The sequence below is a fragment of the Lagenorhynchus albirostris genome, chromosome 1, assembly GCF_949774975.1.
Source record: "Lagenorhynchus albirostris chromosome 1, mLagAlb1.1, whole genome shotgun sequence".
Taxonomy (NCBI): domain Eukaryota; kingdom Metazoa; phylum Chordata; class Mammalia; order Artiodactyla; family Delphinidae; genus Lagenorhynchus; species Lagenorhynchus albirostris.
In genome coordinates, this window is record NC_083095.1 from 156,918,562 (window position 1) to 156,942,928 (window position 24,367).

The following is a 24,367-nucleotide window of genomic DNA, read 5'->3' on the forward strand; positions in this document are numbered from 1 at the left end:
CTGAGTTCAGGAGAACAACAGGATTTTTTAAAATGCCATCAATCGTCTCAGAAAGTCTATTACGATGTGAATGCCAAGTACGCAAGACTAAGTCCTGTTGGGGCCATTAAATAAGATATCTGTTGTGATCACAGAAAGAGGATTGGAAGGATGCTTGATTATGCTTTCCATTCAAACATCGATGGCTCCTGACTCCCCCTCGCAGGGCAAGTGCGGGACCCGCACAGAGAGAAACCACAGCCCCAGCAAAGTCTCCACGTGGGGCGCTGAGCAGGGTGCTCGGGGGTGCACAGGGGAGGGAGGAAGAAGCATGTTTCAGCCCTGTGCCTGCCAGCGGACTCAGCACGTAGCAGGTAAGTGTGTGAATGAGTGAGAAGACGAAGGGAGGACATCTCAATGCTGCTCAAAGCTGGGCTGATCCCAGCCAAGCAGGGAGGACCCACAGCCTCGCGCATGTGCAGGGGTGCCTGCAGGAGCCCCAGGTCACAGGGGTGCTGGGGGCCTCCCTGCACCCAGACGCAGAGCAGTGTGCACACCTAGGCTGGGAGGCTGGCCTCATGCCAGCAGGTGTACAGGCTTTGCCTTGTGCCCTAGGTGTGATCACCAGCATGAGCTCAAGGTGAGGAGGGCGGATGGGAAGGTCCCGCCCCTCAATTACTGGGCCCAGGTCATCACGTCCGTCCGAGTGAGCTCCGGAGGAGAGTTTGTCCATCCTCATCTTAAAGGAGAAGAGGCCCAGCACTGGGGCCAGATGCCATTACGTATGAGTTTGCGTCCCTCCCAAATTCATATGCTGAAATCTGACCCCCAGCCTTTGGGAGGTGATTAGGTCATGAGGGGGGCTCCTCAGGAATGAGATTAGCGCCCTCACGAAAGAGATCCCAGAGCGCTAGCGAGCTCTCCCTCTGCCCTGTGAGGACACAAGGAGAAGGTGGCTGTCTGCAACCTGGAAGAGGCCCCCACCGGAACCCGACCACGCTGGCCCCTGATCTGGGGCTTCCAGCCTCCAGACTGTGAGAGAGACATGCCTGTTGTTGATAAGCACCAGTCTATGACACTCTGCTATGGCAGCCCGAACAACGACAACAGCGATTCAGGAAAGCAGGGGCACCAGAAGCCGACCCCAGGCCTGCCCCAGGCAGATGCAGGAGAATGAAGAACACGTTTCCCAGAGAATTGGAACTTTCTGCATTTAGTGCCCGAACTGAAAAGCTAGCACATTCGAGACGGAAACTTTGTAAAATGCAGCCACTCTTCCCCGAGAGATGTTCTGCAAGATGGGACCCCTGCTTTGCTCTGACGGTGCTGTTGGCGGCTTGTGGTGCTGGGCCTGGCCTCTCTCTATGTGGTGGTGGTGTGGCCTGTGGGGGAAGTGCTGGGGGAGGGGGTTCAGCCAGCCTACCTGCCTCTGGGGTGCCCTCCCCACCACACCTGAGCCCAGCCCTGCTCCCCCAGCTAGCGGCAAGGCAAGGTCCTAGTAGCCCCAAGTTGGGACTGATTTAGATTTCAATAAAGGTGCACTGAACGTGGATGGGAATGATTGAAACACCACTTGCAAAGGCAACCTGGCTGTGAAGCAGGATTTGTACTCAGTCCCATCCCTAACTCGCCTCCAGAGGAGCGTGATCCCAGGAGAAGACACACCCTCTCCTTGGCCCAGGAACTGAAGAGAAAAACGATGAGTAATCTGCTCCTCAGTTGTAAAAAAAAGAGTTTTAAAACTAACGACATAAACCAGGCTCAGTGTGACAGGAGGTGAGTACTGCTTGAGGGAGCGGGTCATCCAGACAACTGAATTACTCAGCAAGCCCCGGTCTTATCTCAGATTTTAGAGCACTCTCACCCAGCATACCACTGGAACTGAACTGGCTTTTCTTTTTTTTTAAACAATTACGATGCAGAGATTTGAGGGGGACTGAAATGAACAGAGACACAGCCCCGCACCCCAGGACCCATTCTTGGAATCACTGCAGAGGAAGGACAGGGGCCGTGCTTTCTGAGGGCAGTGACCGTGTGTTGCTCCTTTATGTCTGGCACCGAGGCCAACGGAGACCCGGTACCTACAGGCCACCTTGAGCTGACAACCAGGGAGGGAACGACATGCCCGCTGGGACCCATCACAGCCTCGGCACCAACAGCATCTCGAAGGCCTGCACTTCTACTGGGCTTCGGGGTCTGTGTCAGGGGGAAACCCTGGTCTTCTGTGTCACCTTCGCAGGCTGAGGTCCCGCCAGGCTGACCTGCATGGTTCAGGGCCTGGCTGTCACAGTCCTTACTCTCTCCCTCCCGCCCCCATCTACGTGCAGAGATGCCGATGGAGCCAACGCAGACTTCGGCTGCGCTCGGGGAGGAGGTGCTAGGTAGCGCCTGAACGGCTGAGCGGGTGGCTGAATGGGCCGCCGAGACAAGACGGAGAGCCCGACCCCGCCCTGCCCGGGAAGCAGGCGTGTGCTTTGTCAACAGCCACTGGCCACCCGTTTCCATAAGGCAGCCTCAGGAATGGTGTTTCTACGGGGTGGAGCTCAGACAAATGAACCCACCCCCGGGGCCACTGTAGGCGCGAGGAGACCCTCTGTGACAACACTGAAGGAAGGGTCCCCGCCCCCCAGAGTCCAGCAGGTCACAGAAGGTCAGAGCTAGAAGGTACCAGGGGGTGTGTATTCTGCACCGGTCTCAACCGGCCCAGGCCCAGATGCCACCCACACTCAGGGAGGGAGACGGCCTGTCTCAGGACTTAATTCGGGGTTGCCCCCTCCTCCACTAAGGCTGTGTCCTCTGCAGCAGGCAGAGCATCGGTCACGGGCTGATCACACCTGTCCTCGTTTGTTCACCAAACATCTTCTGTGTCCATCACCAGCCATGCAGCAGGACGCACTGGGGACACGGCAGCCGCCGGAGGACCAGACTCCAGAGAGCAAATGTCAGCAGGACAAGGGCAGAGCCAGCACGTGCGGTGCAGGCCAGCGGCGGGGAGTGGATGGGCAGGATGGGGTGGTGGGGAGGTGCACGGCACGCACTTCTGCACTGCACCGAAGCAGCCCCCAGCTCGGCATGTGCACCCGTGTGGAATCGTTACGGAAACAGGTTCCCTTCCGGTGCCCACATCCTGCAGGCAGAGGGTCACCCCACTCACCCCTGGGGGAGCCCGTCCACACGCATGGCTTTCAAGACCCGCCATCTGCCCACAGCACTGAAATGTGTGCACCCGGCCTCCAGGTCCACTTCTCTACTGGATATGTCACAGGCACCTTCAAACTGAGCTCCTGACCCTCCCCCAGCACCAACTCCCCCGCGATGTCCCAGCTCTAGGAAATTGCACTCCCTTCTCCCGACGCACAGGACAAACCTCCGGAGTCCTCGGGGCCCCCTCTCCTCTCGGCACCCACGTCTGATCTGTCAGCATGTCCTCTTGACTCTACTTGAGGAACCAGCTGCTTTCAATACCTCCACTGCTGCCCCCCCGCCCCAGTCAGGGTCACCTTCACCTCACACTGCGATGGCCTTCTAACTGCCCCCCCCCCCGCCTCTGCCCTCTCCCCACTCCAGCCACACTCAGTCACTCCGATCCAGCTGTCAGAGTGACCCTGTCCACATGGTGGTTCAGACCATGCCCCTCCTCTGCTCAGAATCCCTCCGGGGCGTCCCACCAACATCACTCCTGATGACAGTCCACAAAGCTCGGCGCAAGCTGGCCTTGCCGCGACTCGGGCACCACCGGGCACACTGCATCACCACCTGCGTGTCGACAAAACCCCAGTGGGAGTGCTAGATGAGGAGGACCGGGGTCTCCTAGGCGCCTGCCTGCTCTGCACCCACCCAGCCCCACAGTAGGCTGCCTGGAGCTGGGTCTGGAAGAGGAGTGGGGTCCGGACAGGACAGAGAGCGCAGAGGAGCATCCAGGCCAGCAAGGCCCCTTCCAGGACGTGGACGTACCACACAGGCCACAGTCAGGAGAGCATCCAGCTCAGCTCCACGTCCCAGCCGAGGATGCTGAGGTCCAGAGAGGAGCCCTGACTTACTAAGTGCTGAGAAACATGAACACCCGCCAGGTTCATCCCGCGCTTCCAACAGTCACGCTGGCTGTGGCGTGTGGATGCACGGCCTTCACTGCTCCCCTGCACGAGTGGCTGGGGTGGTGCCGGCTGGCGCGGGGACTCTGCCTCTGCCCGTGGCGCAGGGGATGCAGCCGGCCTGACAAGCCGACCCTGGACCTTTAATAGGGCCAATGCACTCCGGGGCTTTTAAAGGACTAATTAAGGAGCGTCTAGTTTTAAAAGACGTCAATTTCAAGTGATTTAAAATGTTACATTTTTGTATTTTCAGAATTTGTTCCACTAATGTATTGCATAATAGTTATTATTTTAAAGGCAGAAAGAAAGTGATTTGGGGGGCGGGTAGGGGGACCTTGGAGACGACTTGATCACTTAAAGTCAATTTTTTTGCATAAAGCAAGTCAATGCTCCTCTCTTCTCCCTGATTAAAAAAAAAAAAATCCGTGAAACTGTTTTACAGAGAATCAGAAAAGAACCAGGGCAGGGGAAGGGTTTAGGGTCATCAAAAAGAAGAGCACGTCTGCAGAGAAGGCCACAGGGAACAGCTGATCAGAGAAAACAAACCTTGGGTAAAATTGTTCCACAGACAAGCCAGACTGGAGCACAGTCCCTGCACTCCACCAGGAACCTGACAGAGGACTTCGGTAGAGCTCAGCACCTCGGTGGTGACTACAGGACAAGACATCACAGTTCCCTGCTCTTCCTTCCTGGTTTATGTACCCTGTCACCTAGATCAATGCCTAGCCAGTAGCAGGCATTTAATAAAGATGGGTTAAACAGACGATTATTAGCTAAGAGTTATGAAAGGGAGCAAAAATTACCAGAGAAGAAAACAATCTGAAAACACTGAAAAAACCATTCCATTTACAATAGCATCAAAAAGAATAAACTACTTAGGAACAAATATAACCAAGGAAGTAGACTGAAAACTACAAAATACTGCTGAAAGAAGCCCTATATAAATGGAAAGACATCTGTGTCCACGGATGGGAAAACTTCATGATGTTAAGACAGCGATACTCTCCAAGTTGACCCACAGATTCAGCAAAATCTCTATCAAAATTCCAACTACTCTTTTTCCAGAAATTAACAAGCTGATCCTATAATTCATATGGAATTGCAAGGGACCCTGATTAGCCAAACCAATTTTGAAAAAGAAAAAGTCAGAGGACCCACATATCCCTGATTTCAAAACTTACTACAGGGCTTCCCTGGTGGCACAGTGGTTGAGAGTCCACCTGCCGATGCAGGGGACACGGGTTCGTGCCCCGGTCCTGGAAGATCCCACATGCCGCGGAGCGGCTGGGCCCGTGAGCCATGGCCACTGAGCCTGTGCGTCCGGAGCCTGTGCTCCGCAATGGGAGCAGTGAGAGGCCCACATACCGCAAAAAAACACAAACAAACAAAAAAACTTACTACAAACCTTCAGTAATCAAAACAGTGTGTTACTGACATAGGGAGAGACCTATGGACCAGTGGAATAGAGTTGGGAGTCCAGAAACAAGCTTATACATTTATGGCCAATTGATTTTAGACAAGGTGTCAAAACCATTCACTGGGGAAAGAACAGTCTTTGCAACAAGTGGTGCTGGGACAACTGGACAGCCACGTGCAAATGAATGAATTTGGACTCTTACCTCACGCTACATACAAAAAGTAATTAAAAATGGATCCAAGTCCTAAACGTATAGAGCTAAAACTATAAAACTCTTAGAAGAAAACATAGGTTTCGGGACTTCCCTGGTGGTGCAGAGGTTAGGAATCCACCTGCCAATGCAGGGGACACGGGTTCGAGCCCTGGTCCGGGAAGATCCCCCATGCTGCGGAGCAACTAAGCCCATGTGCCACAACTACGGATGCTGGAGTGCCTAGAGCCTATGCTCCGCAACAAAAGAAGCCACTGCAATGAGAAGCCCACACACCACAACAAAGAGTAGCCCCCACTCTCCGCAACAAGAGAAAACCTATGCACACCAACGAAGACCCAATGCAGCCAAAAAAAAAAAAAAAAACCACCAAAACAGGGCTTCCCTGGTGGCGCAGTGGTTGAGAGTCCGCCTGCCGATGCAGGGGACGTGGGTTCGTGCCCCGGTCCGGGAAGATCCCACATGCCGCGGAGCAGCTGGGCCCATGAGCCATGGCTGCTGAGCCCGTGCGTCCAGAGCCTGTGCTCCGCTATGGGAGAGGCCACAACAGTGAGAGGCCCGCATACCGCAAAAAAAACAAAAGAACAAAACTTTTGTGCACCAAAGGGCGCTATCAATAAAGTGAAAGAAAAACCCACATAATGGGAGAAAAAATTTGCAAATCATATTAACCGATAAGGGTCTAGTATCCAGAATATTTAAAGAACTCTTACTCAACTCTTGTTGTATGATTATAACTCAATAATAAAAGACAATCTAATTTAAAAGTGGGCAAAAGACTTGAATAGACATGTCTCCAAAGAAGATATAAAATGGCCAAGCAGCACATGAAAAGATGGTCAACATCACTAATCATAAGGGAAATGAAAATCAAAACCACAATGAGATACCACTTCTCATCCAGTAGGATGGTTATAATTTTAAAAAAGTGCTGGTAGAGAAATTAAAATCCTCACATCTTGCTGACAGAAATGTAAAAGGGTCTGGCCACTGTGAAATAGTTCGGCAGTTCCTCAAAAAGTTAAACACAGTTACCATATGACCTAGCAATTACACTCCTAGGTATATAGCCAAAAGAACTGAAAACACATGTCCACACAGAAACGTGTGCATGGATGTTCATAATAGCTATTAAGTAGAAACAACCCAGCTGTCCACCAACTGATGAATGAATAAACAAGATGTGGGAGAGTATTTAGTCACATAAAGGAAAGAAGCACTGACACCTGCTACAGCACGGACGAACCTTGAAAACATCAAGCTAAATGAAAGAAGCCAGTCACAAAAGGTCACGTGTTGTTATGATTCCATTTATATGAAACGTCCAGAAGAGGCAAATCCAGAAACAGAAAATAGGTGAGGAGTTGCTAAGGGCTGGGAGGGGTGGGGGAATGGGGACGACTGTGTAATGGGTACTGGGATTTCCCTCCGGCGTGATGACAAAGTTCTGGAATTAGATCGTGGTGACGGCTGCACAACACTGTGAAGGCACTGAAAGCCATGGAATTGTACACTTAACAACAATTTCAGCGGTGACATTTATATTATGTAAATTTTACCTCCAAGAAAAAATAGCAGCAAAGAATGATCCAGGTACTGTAGTTGAATAAAAGTCTGGAGTTAACAAAAGGATCGAAATACAAAAGTTGCTGGGACTTTCCCAAGACCCACTGACCTTGTTTCTCTGGGTTGCGGACCTGGGATGGCATGTCCTGGATTTCCAGGGTCCACTCCCCCTCGGCCTTCTCTCCCCAGCAGTGCACGGTCATGAACTCCCAGTTTGTAAAGCCTTCGTTGGAATGATCCAGCAACCTGCAATCGGAAACGTGGGGTCAGAACACAGGGTCCCCAGAGGGATGGTAGCCGGGGTGACCAGCCCACCGAGGGCTCTCCTGTCTGGGAATTATGCCCAGGTGACTGCACAGCTGGTTGACGTGCCTCCCAGGGCAGAAGGGGCCTGGCCTGTGGCTGGCGTGAAGGTGCAGGAGACGCTGATGCCTTCAGGCCCTGGCTGTGCAGCACAGCCCTGCACGGCACCTTCACCTCCGTGACCTCACCGGGTCTCCAAACACTCTGAAAGGAAGGCAGTCAGGCTGCACAGGTGGCGCCAGCATAGGGCAGGGGCTGGGTCAGCGGTGGGCTCCTCCCCCCACCCTAATTCGCAGACCAGAGGCCCCGGGAGTAGGCATCTACTGCAGGTCCCCCCTCCAGTGACTGGCTGAGATGGAATGCCCTCAAGGGCATTTTGACTCCTGTCCTGGGTTCTCTCCATCACCAACGAATGCCCCCATGTTCCACCCCAGGAGGGATCCTACAGAGCCTGTGACCCCCAGGTCCAGGATGGAGGCTGGGCCACACCATCCTTCCCCCAAAGCCGCAAGGTCATCACAAAGGAGGCCTTTCTAAAATGCTGGTTTATGGAACGAAGGAATCTTTCACATTTGTCTGAGAGCCAGCTCTTGTGGTTCTTCTCCAGAAGATACAAGCAAGAAAAAATGAACAACTACTCAAACTTGTGGGAAAGATGTTGCCCCTTAATCTCCAGGGCTTAGCAGGTTTCCACAGCTGCATTTGGGGGAGAGAACACAACAGGCCTGGTGGTTTTCCACTGCGGGCAGGAGGCACCCCTGGGCGCTCCTCCCATGGCCCGTGTCCCCTTGCAGGTGCAAGAGCCCCCTCGGTCCTTCCAGACTGGAAGAAGGTCCTTCCTGTTGGACCTTCGGCCCCGGTCCATTTTCTCACGCTTGGTTCAGGCAGAAACAGGGAGCAACTCATGGACACCCTCCCTCTCCAGCACCCAGGGCCCCTCAGTCTCTGTAGAAGGAACAATTCTGGACTCTTCCTTCACAGCCTAATTTTCTATCTCTATTTTGGAATAACAATTTTTTAATGTAGAGGCTCTTTACTGTTCATCAGAAATTCAGATACATGTTTTGTGTGATGTCAGATTCAATTCCCAATTGGGGGTTCTCCGAACAGCCATTGTACAAAAATGTTCATCAAGGAAATGTGCTTTGCGTGGAGAACAGTGCGGGGAGGGGAAAACCTCTACTTTCTTCTAAGAAACCACAAGGGTCAAGGCTGATCTTCACACACGATGCCAGACTGAATCTAGGGCACTGGGGATAGAACAAAGACAAGCTCTTTCAAGGGCTGAGGTACTTAAGATGTCAGCTTACTCGGAGCGAAAAACACCTGGAAACCCGAAAAAAGCTTCTGAGTTAAGCAAGACGTGAAATAAAGTAGAAGGTAATCGATCCTACACTTGATCTTAGCCAAAAGGCCGAGAAGCGACTGGATCCTAAAACACAAATTCTTGGTATAATCACACAAACTGCCTTGGAAAAAACCAAATTCCCAAGACTCAGATGACGGCCCAGTGGCTCCGGACGGGTTGAGCATGCTTGATGGTGCTGGCTCAGCGTGACCCAGGGAGCGGGCAGCTGTGAACCAGGTGAGCTCAGCAGCGACCGCTCTCTCATCCCAGGGGCTCCAACCCTAGGCCTGAGCAGAGGAATGGAAGTTAGGAAGGGATGAACACAGAGCCGGGTGCTGGAAGGTTTCTGCTGACGGCTAGGCAGGTGTAAGCAGGATGGGAGCACAGCCAGCCCCTGAGCCAGGGACCATGCCAGCATTTCCACCTGTATCATCACATCTAGTTCTTGTAATACTCTTAACTGTGAGGGGGGGGTCACAGGACGTTTCCAGAGTTGAGGAGTGGTGGCTAGCTCCCAGATGCCCCGCTGGGAGGTGAAGGAGCAGGTTGTGAGCTCAGGCCTCTGGGCTCCAGAGCCCACGCCAGCCCTTCCTGGTCACTGCGGCCCCCACCCCAAGCCTCCTCGTGCTCAAGGTCAATGCAGGCCACCATTTGGAGTCTGCACCCAGCTCCTGCCTCAGATTCAAGGGTTGTCAACTTGGATGCCTCTAGGCATCTGGCCTGGAGCAAACGGGGGTCCAGCGAGGTGACCTCATGAGAGCCTGGGCACGAGCGGCCCACACCTGGCCTCAGTGCTGGTGCAAGGACAGGGCCCAGCGGTGCTCTAGTGAGTATTTGCCCTGGAACGTGAGCCCAGTATTGGACAGCTTCCAATTTTTCAAGAAACACTAGAAATTTGGACTTTTAAAGGCAATCTCTAAAAGTTCTGATTAATAATAACAACTCTGGTTGCAAAACAGCACAAAGCTGTAGCTTGCCAGCCGGCACCCTCAAAATACTCGTGCCCATGGTGGCATCCCACGTGCAGAGGGTGGCCTGGGCCTACCTTCAGAGGGGAGATGCCACCTGTCACTCTTGTGCTGTGAGGGGGGAGCCCAGCAGGGGCCAAGCTTGGTGGCCAAGCCCTGGGAGCTGATGAAGCCAGGGTCTGGTCCCCGGGTGTGTCCAGCGCACTGAGGACAAGCCCAGGGCTGGGCCCACAGTCTCCTGCCACAGAGAGACTGGGCTGCTGGGGAGGCAGCGGGGGGTGCCCAGGAGGACACAGCATACTCCCCTCTCTCTGATGGAGGCCGACTGCCTCTCTCTGTGTCATGCAGAGCAGCTGGGGACAGAGGGGCATCAAGAAAAAGGGCCCCTCTCCTGTCTGGTCCTGTCTGGAGGCTGTCACTCACCCCCATTTCTGAATCCTGCAGCCCCAAGAAAGGGCTGCAGTCCTGGGCAAGGGACCCAAATGAGGCCAGGGGGCCCAGGTGCAGCACGCAGGCAGCGGGGGCTGCGGTCCAGCGGGCAGGGCAGTCTCAGGGTGCATCCTGAGGGGTACTGGGCACAACTGCCAGTTCCGTTTTTCAAGAGAAGCGGGAAATGCTGATTTGCCCGTGAAACCTTTTTTCTCCCTCTGCCTCGTAGCTGGAAGGAGCCGGAAAAGGAGGCCCAGGACCCTCTAGCCTCCCCCGAGCTCCCGATACCCCTTCGCTCCGATGACCCGCAAGTCACATAAACACAGCAAAGCGCTGCTTCTTGTCTCGAAGTCTGTCGAAGAAAGGACCCCACAGCCTTGCACAAGCCGGGCACCACAAACTATGCACCGGGCTCCAAGAGTCCAGAGCCTCCCTCTCAGAGCATCTGCTCCACAGGGACCATCCTAGTGCATGGGCAAGACCTCCGCAAAGAGAAGCCTCCCAACACCTGTGCGTCTGTCTCCCTCAGAGCCTCCTGTCCGTGCAGGCTCTACCCCAGGACACAAAACAGTGCTCCTCTGACACACGTTCTCACTTAAAATGCAGAATGAATACAATAAAAATGATCTCCAATGACCTCAGCAATGAAGTCATAGCCAGAATTCCATGCATTTCTCCACTAAGCAATGAAACCACCACAAACCTTTGTCACTACTTACTGCCTGAAATGGAGAGTTTCCCAGGGCAGCTTTGAAGGGCAGGTTGCAGAAGGCTATTTTTTCAGGTCTGTTGGGTCTACGTGTGAGTGTCTTCAAGAGGCAGAAACAGCTAGACCCCCAATGTGCCAGGTGCCTTACAGGGCCATGTGACCTTGAGGTGAGCCCGGCTCCCGCCCCGGCCCCCCAGGCCAGCCTAGATTTACCTCTTCGCCAAAAGCTGAGACTTGGTCCCTGAGGGAGAAATCAAGTGGATCTGCAGGTCTCCTCGGCGTGGGTGGGAGATGGTGATGCGGGCCACCACGTGCTCCAGGTAGCTCACACGCTGGTCCGAGTGGTCGGCACAGGCGGTGGTCAGGGCGCTGGTCCTCAGCGTCTGCACCACGGGGATGCTCCTGGTGGAGGAGGGAGGGGCTTAGTACTTGGCACCTGAAGCCCTCAGTCGCACACGAGGGGGACGGATCCAGGCCTCCTGGCCGCAGTCCCTTGGTCTCACACTCAGAAGTGCCTGTCGGGGTTACATCACCTGCCCAGAAGAGGTTTATCATTCTGGAATTTGCTTAGAGACATTTTTTTTTTTTTTTTTTTGCTGAGAGACATTTAAAGAATGTCTTCTTGTGCAGACTCAGCTAACGTACCCATGGATCCGGCCCCTCGGTGCTCTAACCCTTTGGCCAGCTCATCTCCTCAACGCCTGGGGTCTGCAAGGCTTTAAAACCCCAGCACTTCTGTCTCAAAGACTGGCCTTGAAGATGGAAGTCGTGATGCTGAATGATAACAACAGCAAACATTTCCTGAGTTGGCTGCGTGCCGGACACCAGCCCCCGTCGTGAGAATTCACGAGGACCGACGCTTTTGATCCAGAGAGAGATCGAGGACCGTGCCCAAGGTCACAGAGCTACTGAGAGGCAGAGCTGGGGTTTGAGGCTCTGAGTCCCCAGAGGTGCCCAGCTTGTGTGGACCCACACTCGTGTTCAAGAAACTAGGAAAGAGGAGACAGACAAGGGACCCAGGGCCAGACCTGGCCTCTTGTGCTGAACGCACTGGTCGAGGCCACAGTGACTGGACAGGAGATGGTCTGCTCAGGATCGTCTGCTTGAAGGCTGGGGGCCCCTTCCTCCCCCGCCCCGTGAAGGGAGTGGATGACAATTCTCTGTACAAACTCAGGGGAGCTTTATCATCTGGGGTAGAATCTGAGGACAGGCACCAAGCCCCAGTCATTCAGGACTCAGTTCCACCAGGATTTTCTCACATGCTCCCCAGATGGAGCAGACAAGCCTGCACACGACGCTGCTGCAGAGCCCCAGCCGGGCCACCCTCTGAGTCTGCACCACCGCGGCTCACCCTAATGGTCTGTGAACTGAACAAAGGCCACCCTCCGCCCAGCAGCACAGAAGTAATTCCCCGCCGCTTGGCTAGCGCTCTGTTTATTATGGGGAGCGCTTTTCCCATTATGCCCGACTTCCCTCTGGGGCAGCGTGGGCTCACTATCTCAGGAATTACGTCGCTTGGTTCGACTGGGCCCGAGTCATAAAAAACCATCAAAACACTTATAAACAGTGATGTAACTCCCTCAGAGACTCTCTAAATATTTGAAAACATGATTTGCATACATCCTAAATTGATTTAGAGATGCTGATTTCTTCCACTGCCTTCTCCCAAGTTTCACTGTCTGCGTTTACAGGTCAGTGGGCCCCCCGCTGCGGGAGACTCAGAGCAGAAAAGAAAGCTCTGGAGAGTTCCAGCCCCACCGGGCACTCATGTATCTCCAGGTAAACTATTCCCGGCCCTCTTGCACTAAGAAGGCAGCGTGGGTGCTGGGGGGAGGGGATCCCTCCGTGTGAAGACTCACTAAACAACCCCATGCTCTCCTGGGCTGAAGAGCAAGATGGGAGTGAAACAGAAACAAAAGTCATAATGGGGCTTCCCTGGTGGCGCAGTGGTTGAGAGTCCGCCTGCCGATGCAGGGGACACGGGTTCGTGCCCCGGTCCGGGAAGATCCCACATGCAGCGGAGCGGCTGGGCCTGTGAGCCATGGCCGCTGAGCCTGCGCGTCCGGAGCCTGTGCTCCGCAGCAGGAGAGGCCACAACAGTGAGAGGCCCCCGTACCGCAAAAAAAAAAAAAAAAAAAGTCATAATGAAGTTTTAAACTCTGTATCTACCCCCACTCCCAACCATTTGCCAATTAGGACATGGAGCAATCACCCTGCTCTAGAAACAGACATGGGATCCCAGCCAGGAAACCTTAATCTTAGGTTCAGGCATTCAGAGAACAGGAGCAGGAGAAAAAAGAGGGCGGCCCGACCCCCCTCACGGCCGCCTCCCTGGGCCCAGCCCTGGTGTGGACATCTAGAGGAAAGCGCAGTTCAGGGCATGTGACATCCTCAACAAGATTGTCAAAGCCTCTTGCAACCTGCTGTTTTTACTCTGGCTCAGGGACCCCAGCTGCCAGGCCCCTGAGGTCACAAAGGTTGGCCAGTCTGACGCACAGAAGCTGCAGGGTTTAGGTTAAACAATGCACAGAAACACAAACACAGATAAGTTGTACTTTAATCACCAAAACTGATTTAGAGAGATCTTAAAGCTCCCAAGATAACCGAAAATGTTCCTCTGCTACTAAACTCCGAAATTGTTGTCTCTGCACAAAGCCATCTTCCCAGGACCTAGGGGAACCGAGCAGTAGAAGGTCCTACAAGACCTCCCTCCAGACCCAGTGATATTCAAGCTCTGGGGGCTGCCCTCCTTAGAAGAGGGCTCTGGGGACAGAGACGTGGCACCTCCTGCTGAGCCACACGTCAGACTTAATTATGGACCTTCCAGATGTTCCTTCATCCTAAGGGCCCTCAGCAGCTCCCTTCTCCTGAGGGGGGAGGGCGACCAGCCCACAGGCTTCATAGTAACTTCCTGGTACCTCCCTCCAGTATTCTCTAGTACATAATACCATCTAATTGCTTGAAAATGCATAGAAACAAGTTCGCAGTTTACTAAATTCAAGGCGCTCACAACGCTTAGAATCTTATGGCATCAGTGACATTCAGAGCCAGAGGCAGAAATGTTTTCTAGTAAATCAAGTGGCTGGGAAAAGCAGGAGAAGGTGGGCCATGGGCAGAAGCTCTTTCCCTCCCCGCGTCTTTCTGCTCAAGCTGGGAAGCCACTACAGGTCAGCACACGCAGACCTCCTTTCACTGCACTTCGCTTAATTGCGTTCTGTACAAATTGAAGGTCTACAGCAACCCTGCGACAAGCAAGTCTGTCGGCGACACTTTTCCAAAAGCATCCGCTCACTTACTGTCATGTTTTGGTAATTCACACAATACTTCAAACACTTCAGTATTATTATTAAAAGTTCTGGTGGTCTGTGATGAGTGATCTTTGATGTTACTATTGCAAAAAGATGATGACTCACTGAAGGCTCAGGTCATGGTGAGCCTTTTTTGGCGATCAAGTATCTTCTGTTAAGGTATGTACACTGTCTTTTTAAACATAATGCCGTTGCACACTTAACAGACTACGGCACACTGGAAACGTAACTTTTATATGCACTGGGAAACCAAAAAATTCATGTGACTCGTTTTATTGCAGTGGTCTGGTACTGAACCAACAATATCTCCAAGGTCTGCCTGTATTCCTCACTCCCACCTTGAAGACCTCTCCCAGCTCAGCTGCAAGGCCAGACCTGTGCCTTGGCCCCGAGCATCCCCAGGGTGACTCCACCTTTCCACGCGCAGGGCTGGGGCCAAGCGGGCAGTGCTCAGTTCCTCCCCCGACAGTCCTGAGGTCACGTGGAGCTGGAGACCCAGTAGAACCAGAAAGCAGCAGTGTCCTTCCCCCTGTGGTATTTGGCATCTGTCTGGGGGAGAAGAGGCTGCTGCAGAGCTGAGGACCATGACAACGGAGGGTCATCCATGAAGGTCAACCAGAAGGTCAACCAGGAAATCCCTGCACCGACCTTCTAAAGGGTCATGATTGGATGGAGAGGGGTTAATGGGCACAGACTTATTAGACTCAGGAAGGCAACATGGCCTGTGGGAGGGCCTGGGGCCATCTGTATGGGGACAGCAAGGAGGTTCTGAGTCACTTCCTGGGTCTCTGTTCCAGGATGACCGTTCTGGGACGGAGGGTCATGAGAGTCTGAGGCAGAGATTCTGTGACTTTCTTACTCAGGTTAGTCCACATTTAGGATTTTCCTTAGATGAAATTACTTTTGATTATCAAACCACAGACGATCATTTAGGCTGCAAATAAAATTGAGCTGAAAAAAAAAAAAGGGGCTAATCCAGTATACTAATTCAGACAGGGCTGCCCATGATTAATTGGGCTGTAAGGTGTTTTAAACACACAATGTTTAAATTTATGGTACATATTTCTCTTCTATGTGAAATGAAGGGGCTAAATCAGCTGACTTTAAACATTCCTTCCAATTCTAAGGTTCAATCTGATGGGGGTGGGGGGAGACAATGAAATTACAGTCAATCCTCATTATCATGAGTCCATATTTGCAAATTCACCTACTCACTAAAATTTATTTATAACTTCAAATCAATACTTGTGGTGCGTTTGTGGTCATTTGCAGAGAGAGAGGCAGAATATGTGAACTGCCCAGTGTGTGTGTTCCCAGCTGAGGTCAAACAAGCTCATACTATAAACAAATGTCCTTCTTCTGGTCTACCGAGTGCCACGTTTTTCACATTTTTGTGCTTTCTGTTGGTGGTTTCACTGTTTAAAATGGCCCCAAGCACAGTGCTGCAGTGCTGGCTAGCATCCTAAGCACAGGAAGGCACTGATGTGGCTTGTGGAGAAAATCCATGTGTTGGTTCAGGCATCATCCAGGCCTGAGTTACAGTGCCGCCGACCATGGCTCATTGTCAATGAGTCAACTATACACTTTAAAGTGTCTCTAGACAGAAACACATATAAAACAAGTTTCTGTATTGACCGGTTGACAAAAGTGTCGTGACCAGAGGCTCCCAGGAACGATGGTGCTGCATTCATGAAGTCAGCGTTTGTAGTGACATCATAGAACACAACTACTGAGAACAATGAGAATCATGGTATCATTCAACTTTAACTGCTTGTTTTAGAAGTAGGGAGCGCTCACAATGTGGGGGAAACAGGTTTTTTTCTTTTTTTGGTTAATTATTTATTTCTTTTTGGCTGCGTTGGGTCTTCATTGTTGTGCGTGGGCTTTCTCTAGTTGTGGCGAGCAGGGGCTACATTTTGTTGCGGTGCGTGGACTTATCATTGAGGTGGCTAATCTTGTTGCAGGGCACAGGCTCTAGGCGTGTGGACTTCGGTAGTTGTGGCACGCAGGCTCAGTAGTTGTGGCGCATGGGCTTAGCTGCTCCGTGGCACATGGGATCTTCGTGGACCAGGGCTCGAACCTGTGTCCCCTGCATTGGCAAGTGGATTCTTAACCACTGCTCCACCAGGGAAGCCTGGGGAAACAGGTTTGCATCAAAAAATAAGATAAGGGGACTTCCCTGGTGGTCCAGTGATTAAGATTTCACCCTCCAATGCAAGGGGTGCAGGTTTGATCCCTGGTCAGGGAGCTAAGATGCCTTGTGGCCAAAAAACCAAAACATAAGACAGAAGCAATATTGCAACAAACTCAATAAAGATTTTTTAAAAATGGGCCACATCAAAAAGTCTTAAAAAAAAAAAAAAGCTAAGGAGGACAAGGGCTGCAGGAAAACAAACAGTTAACTAAAGAGATATGAGGAGACAGAACAAAGGTCAAGGGCCTGGGTACGGTCACCCCCAGCGCAGGACTGCAGAGCACCCCTTGAGTTTCCTCAAGGCACCAAGGCCCATGTAGGATGCCATGATGGAGGAAGCCAGGAGCAGCAGCCTCATACAGTAGCCGGCGGGCACGGATCAGATGCCCTGGAGAGGGGCTGGGAGGGCAGGGAACCTGCACAGTACAGAGCAGGAAAGTGGGGCTTCTAGCTGCCTGAAGAGCCGTGAGCCCCAGTTGTGTGCCACAGCCCCCCTGCAGAGCCCTGGAGTCGGGCCGGCATGGGTCCAGCCACACAGGTGCTCCGGGCCAGCCCAGCTGACCTGCTGCACGACTGACACCAGGGCCCGGCCCCTTGGGTGGTGGCAGCTGACTGAGACTGCAGGAGCCTGCAGGTAGCCAAGGCCAAGGTGCCTTCCCGTCTCAGAGCCAGTGTGCCCCACAGCTGGGATGCAGAGGGATGGAGGGAACGTGTCCTGGGGGACGTGGTTCCATCCTGCCTGAGCTCCTGGGATGCGCTCCTGCCCAGAGGGACACGTTTCCCTGTCTTCCCTCCTGAGTAGAAGGACCAGGCCACCTTAGTGTGACCTTCAGAGAACGGTGTTCACTGGCATTAAATGCAGGCGTCCTGGTGAGGACTGTGGCCACACCTGCCAGTTCTGCGTGAGGTCATGTGGGTTCTGAGCCAGGGGCCTGTGTGTCCGTGGTCACAACGAAGAGCACTGACACCCCTCTACCCTCGCCCGCCCCTCGGCCCTAATGGGGCTGTCCTCCCCTGGGGTACATCCTGTTCAGGGAGACGGTCCCCACGGCCATGACCCGAGGAGTCACAGGGCCACCCTCTCTGCAGATCCTGCCCGGGACCCAGCCTGTGCTCAGACATGAGCGTGGCACCCGCTGTGCCCTGGGGGACCACTCGGGCCCTGCTGGCGTCCCTCAGCTGGCCTGCTCTGTCTGGCACCACGCCCCACCCTAGAGTCAGGCTCAGGCCAAGAGGAGCAGAAAGGCCAGCAGCACAGCAGGAGAGAGGCTTTGATGGGCGGGGGCTGGGGGCTGCCATCACAGACCCGTCGGGGGAAGCTGTGCTCGTTCCCTTCTGAAGGAAGGCCATGCGGACACCCCTAGTCTGGATGCTGTACCTGTAGGGACTGGGTGGGGGGGATTTAGCCCGTCTCTGTCGGGATCCCCCGCCTGAGAGACAGTAAGAAGTCCCTGGGGTCGTGGAGAAGGTCAGGGAGCCGCCAGGGGAGAGGGGCCTGCAGGGGTGGGCGCGGCGAGGAATGAGAGGGGCCAGGCCCCCCAACTCCAAGGCGCTGCCAGATCTCCCTGGACCGTCTCTTTACAGCCTGTCACCGACCCCACCCCGGAACAGGCCGTGGTGTCTGACCCACCTCTCAGGCACCCACGGGGAAAGCACAGCCTATGCAGCTTTCAGCGAGTGCTGCGTGTCGGTGCAGCAGGAGGGGAAATCCCTTGAACTCGCCGGGCACTTCTGCTACAGAGAACGGCTTGTTACGGGCCTCACAGATGACACCCGTGAAAATGTGCGCTGAGCCCGACTCTCTGCTGTGACATTCAAACACACGCGGAAGACATTCTTGCCTGGTCTTGGGCACAGATGGTTTTGAATCTCCTCAGAACTTTTGTCAATTGCAGGAGGGTAAATAGGATGATGACCAGTGCCATCTGCCTGTGCAGAATTATTTGGAAGTCTGTGGGTGTCAGATAGAGGAGGATAAAGTGAACACTTTTATAGCCTTTCTGAAAAAGTGAAGAAGAAAATCAAGCTTAGTATAATTCCCGTGAATGAAAACGAGGCCCAGCTTTTAAGGATCTTACTTGACTCGCAGGATTTTCTAGCCGGCACTTCCCTTGCATCTTTAAAAACCCAGGCTACAGCGACACGGTCTATGACATCCATGTCTCCTAACTTCGCGCTGGAAAGACAGCCAGGGTCCTCTAAGCAAAGAGGACTTACGTACTCGTCTTCAGCTTCAGCAGGTTTGGAAGATTACCATCCTGACAGCCCGTGGTTTAGTGCGGCTTGTCTTTTATTAAAGAACTCACCCACCACACAAAATATACGTCAAAACTAAAAGCTCTGAATATTTAGGTTTATCTATAGAGCAGACCATCTATTTCTAGATGTTCAAGAATTAACTGTGCACTAACCACATGCTGTTTACTGTTCTGGTATTTCATGAAACCAGACTGCATGTGATGTCCTTTTATAACAACGCTGCTTGTAAATACGTAGGTGAATGTGATGGATGGCAATTATCAGGCCCTTACTGTGAGCCAGGCATTGTTCTGAGCACTCCGCGTATATTCACTCATTCAAAACCCCCAACCAGGGTGTGAGGTTTGGGAGCTGTGTTACATCCCCACGTCATAGATGAAGAAACTGAGGCTCAAAGGAGTTAAGAAGGATGTCCGTGCTCTTCATTCCTGCCCTGCACGTGACCATGGACACCCAGGCCCCCTGGCTCAGACGTCACCGCAGAACTGGCAGGTGTGGCCACAGTCCTTGCCAGGACGCCTGCACTTAATAGCAAGGAACACTGTTCTCTGAAGGTCACAGTAGGGTGGCCTGGTCCTTATACTCAGGAGGGAAGACAGGGAAACGTGTCCCATGGGTACATGGGTCCGCACAGGGCGGCCAAAGAGGCCCCCTCGCCCCTTCCTCCCTCCCTCTCTCTGTGCTCTTCTCCACAGGAAGCACTGAAGCCAGGTCTGGGACATTCACGGCATCCTAAAATTCCACAATGAGAAGGAAAAACCAGAAAGAGGCCAAGACAGTGGACAGCCGTCTTCGGGGACCCCCAGATCAAGAAACATCTGCAGAGAGGGAGCAGGGAGAGGCAGAGGGAGAAGCAGGCGTGCGGGAAGACTTCCTTTTCATCTTTAAGCTAAACGGTCCCAGCAGCTTAGGCAAAGCTACACAAGAACCCTGATGAAGGAAACCAGCCATAAGCACTGGGGGTGCTCAGCAGCTCTGGCTCAAGCGACCCTGGCAGGCAGGCTGCAGCTCTGCCGGGAGATGAGGCTATCAGGGCTAAACACGTATCTGCCTTCCACGTGGGAGCACTTGGCTGTCTGTCTCTCTCTCGGCCCTTATGTCCTTGGGAACAACTGAATGTGCAGTTGAGGTTTGGGACAGCAGATTGGCTGAATATTCCAGAGAGTCTGAAACTGCTAAACGCAAAGATGATTTTCCCTTAGAAACAGCAGTGCGATTCTTCCCATCTGCTGGAATTTGCGGGGACCTTTCCTCAAAGGACAGGAACAATGTCACACTGTGTAGTATGGCTGCGCCCCTCAACCCATGCTGTCTAGACTGCGTGTACCAGCACTTAAAAAACAAAATAAAATAAAAATAAAAACAACCCTTCGCCACCTAGGCACCACTCTCCCATCTTAAAACTATTTCTGGCAGCAGAAGAATGCTTCATTCAGGAGCTGCCCCAACGGGGAGGCCAGTGGAAAGGAAGGGCTGCAGCCTGGACGCAGCAGGGCAGAGGGCAGCCTCGCGGGTGGGACCCAGCCCCCGAGTCCAGCACCACCTAACCTGGAGCTTGAGTGCCTGTGTGCCAGGGGTCTTCCAAATAACCAAGCAAAAGAATGCAAAAGGCCTCTTAATCTCAGAAAACCTTCCACTTTCTCCTGAGTTTGACAGTCTAAGGCTCCCCAGAGAAAACGATGCTTTCAAATGTCAAGGCTGAGACTCGCCTGCTGGCCTACCAGCTCCTCAGGCCTTGGAGGGATAACCCGGCAGTCAGTCTTCACAATTAGCAGCAGGAGGGAAATGCAATTTTTCAAAAGATCCTTCTGTGGCTATTCATCCAACAAATACTTTCTGAATTTCTACTGTATGCAAGGCATCAGCAAGAAACACTTTTCTCAACATTTTATAGCAGAAGGGCATACTATAAGAGGTAGATGCCTTTAAGGAAAGGGCGAGCTCAAAGAGAATGATCTATCTTTGTTGATAAAGCAAGAATCCCTTTTAATCACCCCATCATTTATTTTTCTTTTCAAACACACATTTTCCAAAGGTAATAAACTGCTATAGAGAGAAAGAAATGCATTCCATTCTTCATCGATTTTAAAGCCTAGAGTAACACCATTCTGAAAAGGATACAATGGACAGCGGCAACAGCAGAATTCAGGAGGGTAATCTGATCTCCTCTCCTAACGGAATAGGATTCTTGCTATTTTATTTACTTTACAGTTGATTTTTTTGGCCATGCGACGCAGCATGCGGGATGTTAATTCCCCAACCAGGGACTGAACTTGTGCCCCCTGCAGTGGAAGTGCAGAGTCCTAACCACTGGACTGCCAGGGAATTCTGTACAGATCTTTTTTAAAACTACCATATGTCCCAGCAAACCCACTACTGGGCATATACCCTGAGAAAACCATAATTCAAAAAGACTCATGTACCACAATGTTCACTGTAGCACTATTTACAGTAGCCAGGACATGGAAACAGCCTAAGTGTCCATTGACAGATGAATGGATAAAGAAGACGTCGCACATATATACAATGGAATATTACTCAGCCATAAAAAGAAATGAAATCGAATTATCTGTAGTGAGGTGGATGGACCTAAAGTCTGTCATACAAAGTGAAGTAAGTTAGAAAGAGAAAAACAAATACTATATGCTAACACATATATATGGATCACCCCCCCCCCCGCCCAAAAAAAAAGCATTCTGATGAACCTAGGGGCAGGACAGGAATAAAGACACAGACATAGAGAATGGACTTGAGGGCCTCCCTGGTGGCACAGTGGTTGAGAGTCCACCTGCCGATGCAGGGGACGTGGGTTCGTGCCCCGGTCCGGGAAGATCCCATATGCCGTGGAGCGGCTGGGCCCGTGAGCCATGGCCACTGAGCCTGCGTGTCTGGAGCCTGTGCCCCATAACGGGAGAGGCCACAACAGTGAGAGGCCCGCGTACCGAAAAAAAAAAAAAAAGAGAATGAACTTGAGGACACAGGGAGGGGGAAGGGTAAGCTGGGACGAAGTGAGAGAGTGGCACGGACATATATACACTACCAAATATAAAATAGATAGCTAGTGGGAAGCAGCTGCATAGCACAGGGAGATCAGCTCGGTGCTTTGTGACCACCTAGAGGGGTGGGATAGGGAGGGTGGGAGGGAGACGCAAGAGGGAGGGGATAGGGGGATATATGTATACATATAGCTGATTCACTTTGCTCTACAGCAGAAACTAACACAACATTGTAAAGCAATTATACTCCAATAAAGATGTTAAAAAAAAAAATCCCAGTGTTTACACCTTAAGCTTATCTGAGTCCAGATAAAAGCGACACCGTGCTGCTGTGCACTCTGGATACTAAACCCTCTCCTGCCACAGAGAAGAAGCCGGGGCTGCCACCCTGGTCCAGGACCAATGGGGTCTCACTGCGGACTCTCGGGGCCGGTGGAGCTGCCAGAGCTATGGCTCCAGCCTCTAGGAGGCCGCTTGGCGCTGCTGCCCATCGCCCCCAGCCAGCAGGGCAGCTCCCAGGTCTGGGTGGCTCTGCTAAATATTACGGCTAAGAAGTTCCAATCCTAGGCTGGGGTTGAGGCTGAGGGAAGGACGCCTCAGAATGGAGCAATTGACAAAAGGGGAAACTACAATGACAGCAAAAGGCCTCAAAACAGTACTGGATTAAGAATCGATTCCTTTCCCTGCTTCACAATCCACAAGAAAAAATGCAGACATGTTTACAGACGCGCTGCACGCACCCACACACGCATGTCCTCACCGATGTGCACAGGAATGCGTGTGTGAACACCTATCTCCCCCATCCCCGAAATACCTTCCAGCAGAGTCCAAAGGACACACTGGAAGAACCGAGCTCACCTGGGCCTCTTGTCTGTGACAGCGACACAGCTGTGCTGCAGGGGCACCGCAGTCCACTTCTTGGCCTCCATGACGAGGGCGTCCGCGTCTACCAAGCCAAATCCATAGAGGTGGCTAACTGAAAAGACAGGGCCTTCAGACCCAGCTCCCCACTGCCACCACCATCCGGGGACAGGCCACCTGTGTCCCTCCAGGGCTGCAGGGCCCCTGCCAGCGCCTGAGAGCCCCGGGCCACAGCACCCGTCCTTCTGAGGACACTCCCAGCTGCTTTACTCTCCCAACTCTTTCAGGTCAGGAGTGAGGGGCAGAAAATACGTCCCATTTTGGTGCAAAATAAAGGAAGTGTTGAGGGGGCCTAGTACTTTCTTTTTGTAAGATGAGGGGGAGTTTCTTTATATTAAAGGGACTTCCTGGGCTTCCCTGGTGGTGCAGTGGTTGGGAGTCCGCCTGCCGATGCAGGGGACATGGGTTCGTGCCCTGGTCTGGGAAGATCCCACATGCCGCGGAGCGGCTGGGCCCGTGAGCCATGGCCGCTGAGCCTGCGCGTCTGGAGCCTGTGCTCCGCAGCGGGAGAGACCACAGCAGTGAGAGGCCCGCCTACCACAAAAAAAAAAAAAAAAAAAAAAAAAAAAAAAAAAAAAGGGACTTCCTGGCATCTGCGCTCCCTGAATTTTGTGCCGGACATGAAAAGCAAAACATGCGACACCTTAGTTCACGCAACCACGACGTGCAATAAGCACAATAAAACAAAGCTCTGCTCATCTCTTCTGCCATTTGCTCTCCCTGCTGAATTTCTAGGGCATTCAGGGAGAGCAGCATCACCCAGCACACAGGCTGGCCCAAGCTGGTGTTTAATTTGGCCAACGCAGGAGAGTTTCAGAGTTGAATTTAAGAGGCAAGGTCAAGAGCTAGATACAATCTCTTTTCCTATTTAATTAGGCCAAAATTGAAATGTAGGTCAGCTCTTGTTGCAGCACACCACTGCCACAAACATTCCTGCAAGACAAGGATGCATCAGGCCTAATCAATGGCCTCCTTATTAAAAGGAATGTCCCTCGGAACTTAGGGTAACAATGCTTGACCTGTATTTTTCAGAGTAGTATCAGGCTTGGTGTCGAAAGAGCGGGACCTGAGCTAAAGAAAAGGAAAAAACGTCCTCCCTAACATACCATGGCTGAATGTAAATCTTTTTCAAGTATCTCTGGTAAGAAGCAAGACAAACAAAGCCAGTGGCACAGTCCTATAATAACCTGCTCAAGAGGCTCCAAATATCTGGGTTACAAGCCTGGACTGTGGGTTGATTTCATGGTACCTGGGTCTGTCCCAGGCTATGATGGGGACAGAGCCCTTTTAAAACACAAGGGCTTGCTGACAGAAGTTCTATAGTTAGAAAGTAACTTATATAATTATCTCAATGTCCTCCTTGTACAGGTAAGGAAACTGAGGGATAGTTTCAAAATTGTAGAGCTACCCAGGGCTGAGAATGCAAGTTGTCCTTAGGTGGCACATAAGCAAACATCATGTATCTTAATCATTATGGATTTGTTTTAATGTGCATTAGAAAAAACGTAACTACACATCAAACCCATGATTAACTAGATGTAATAGAGCTTCCTTTTAAAATATACTTCTTTGTGTAAAAAAAAAAAAAAAAAATAGGCAAGCCCATTTAAAGAGAACCATGAAGTCCATACTGGTACAGGTGGCCCCTGACGTGGCAGAAGTCGGGAG

At 52.2% G+C, this 24,367-nt stretch overlaps 1 protein-coding gene and 1 pseudogene across 4 annotated transcripts in view; both read right to left on the reverse strand.

Annotated features, from left to right (window-relative positions):
* PCSK6 (proprotein convertase subtilisin/kexin type 6) overlaps positions 1-24,367 on the reverse strand; it is a 189,886-nt gene that overhangs the window by 45,142 nt on the left and 120,377 nt on the right. For all 4 annotated transcript variants that reach the window (XM_060156779.1, XM_060156770.1, XM_060156764.1 and 1 more), the window contains exons 11-13: positions 22,637-22,754; positions 11,235-11,423; positions 7,374-7,510 (exon numbers count right to left, since the gene is read on the reverse strand). In XM_060156779.1, the coding sequence (XP_060012762.1) occupies positions 7,374-7,510; positions 11,235-11,423; positions 22,637-22,754 (444 nt within the window). The remainder of the gene's footprint in view (positions 1-7,373; positions 7,511-11,234; positions 11,424-22,636; positions 22,755-24,367) is intronic.
* On the reverse strand, positions 8,837-8,993 carry LOC132504858 (U2 spliceosomal RNA; annotated as a pseudogene).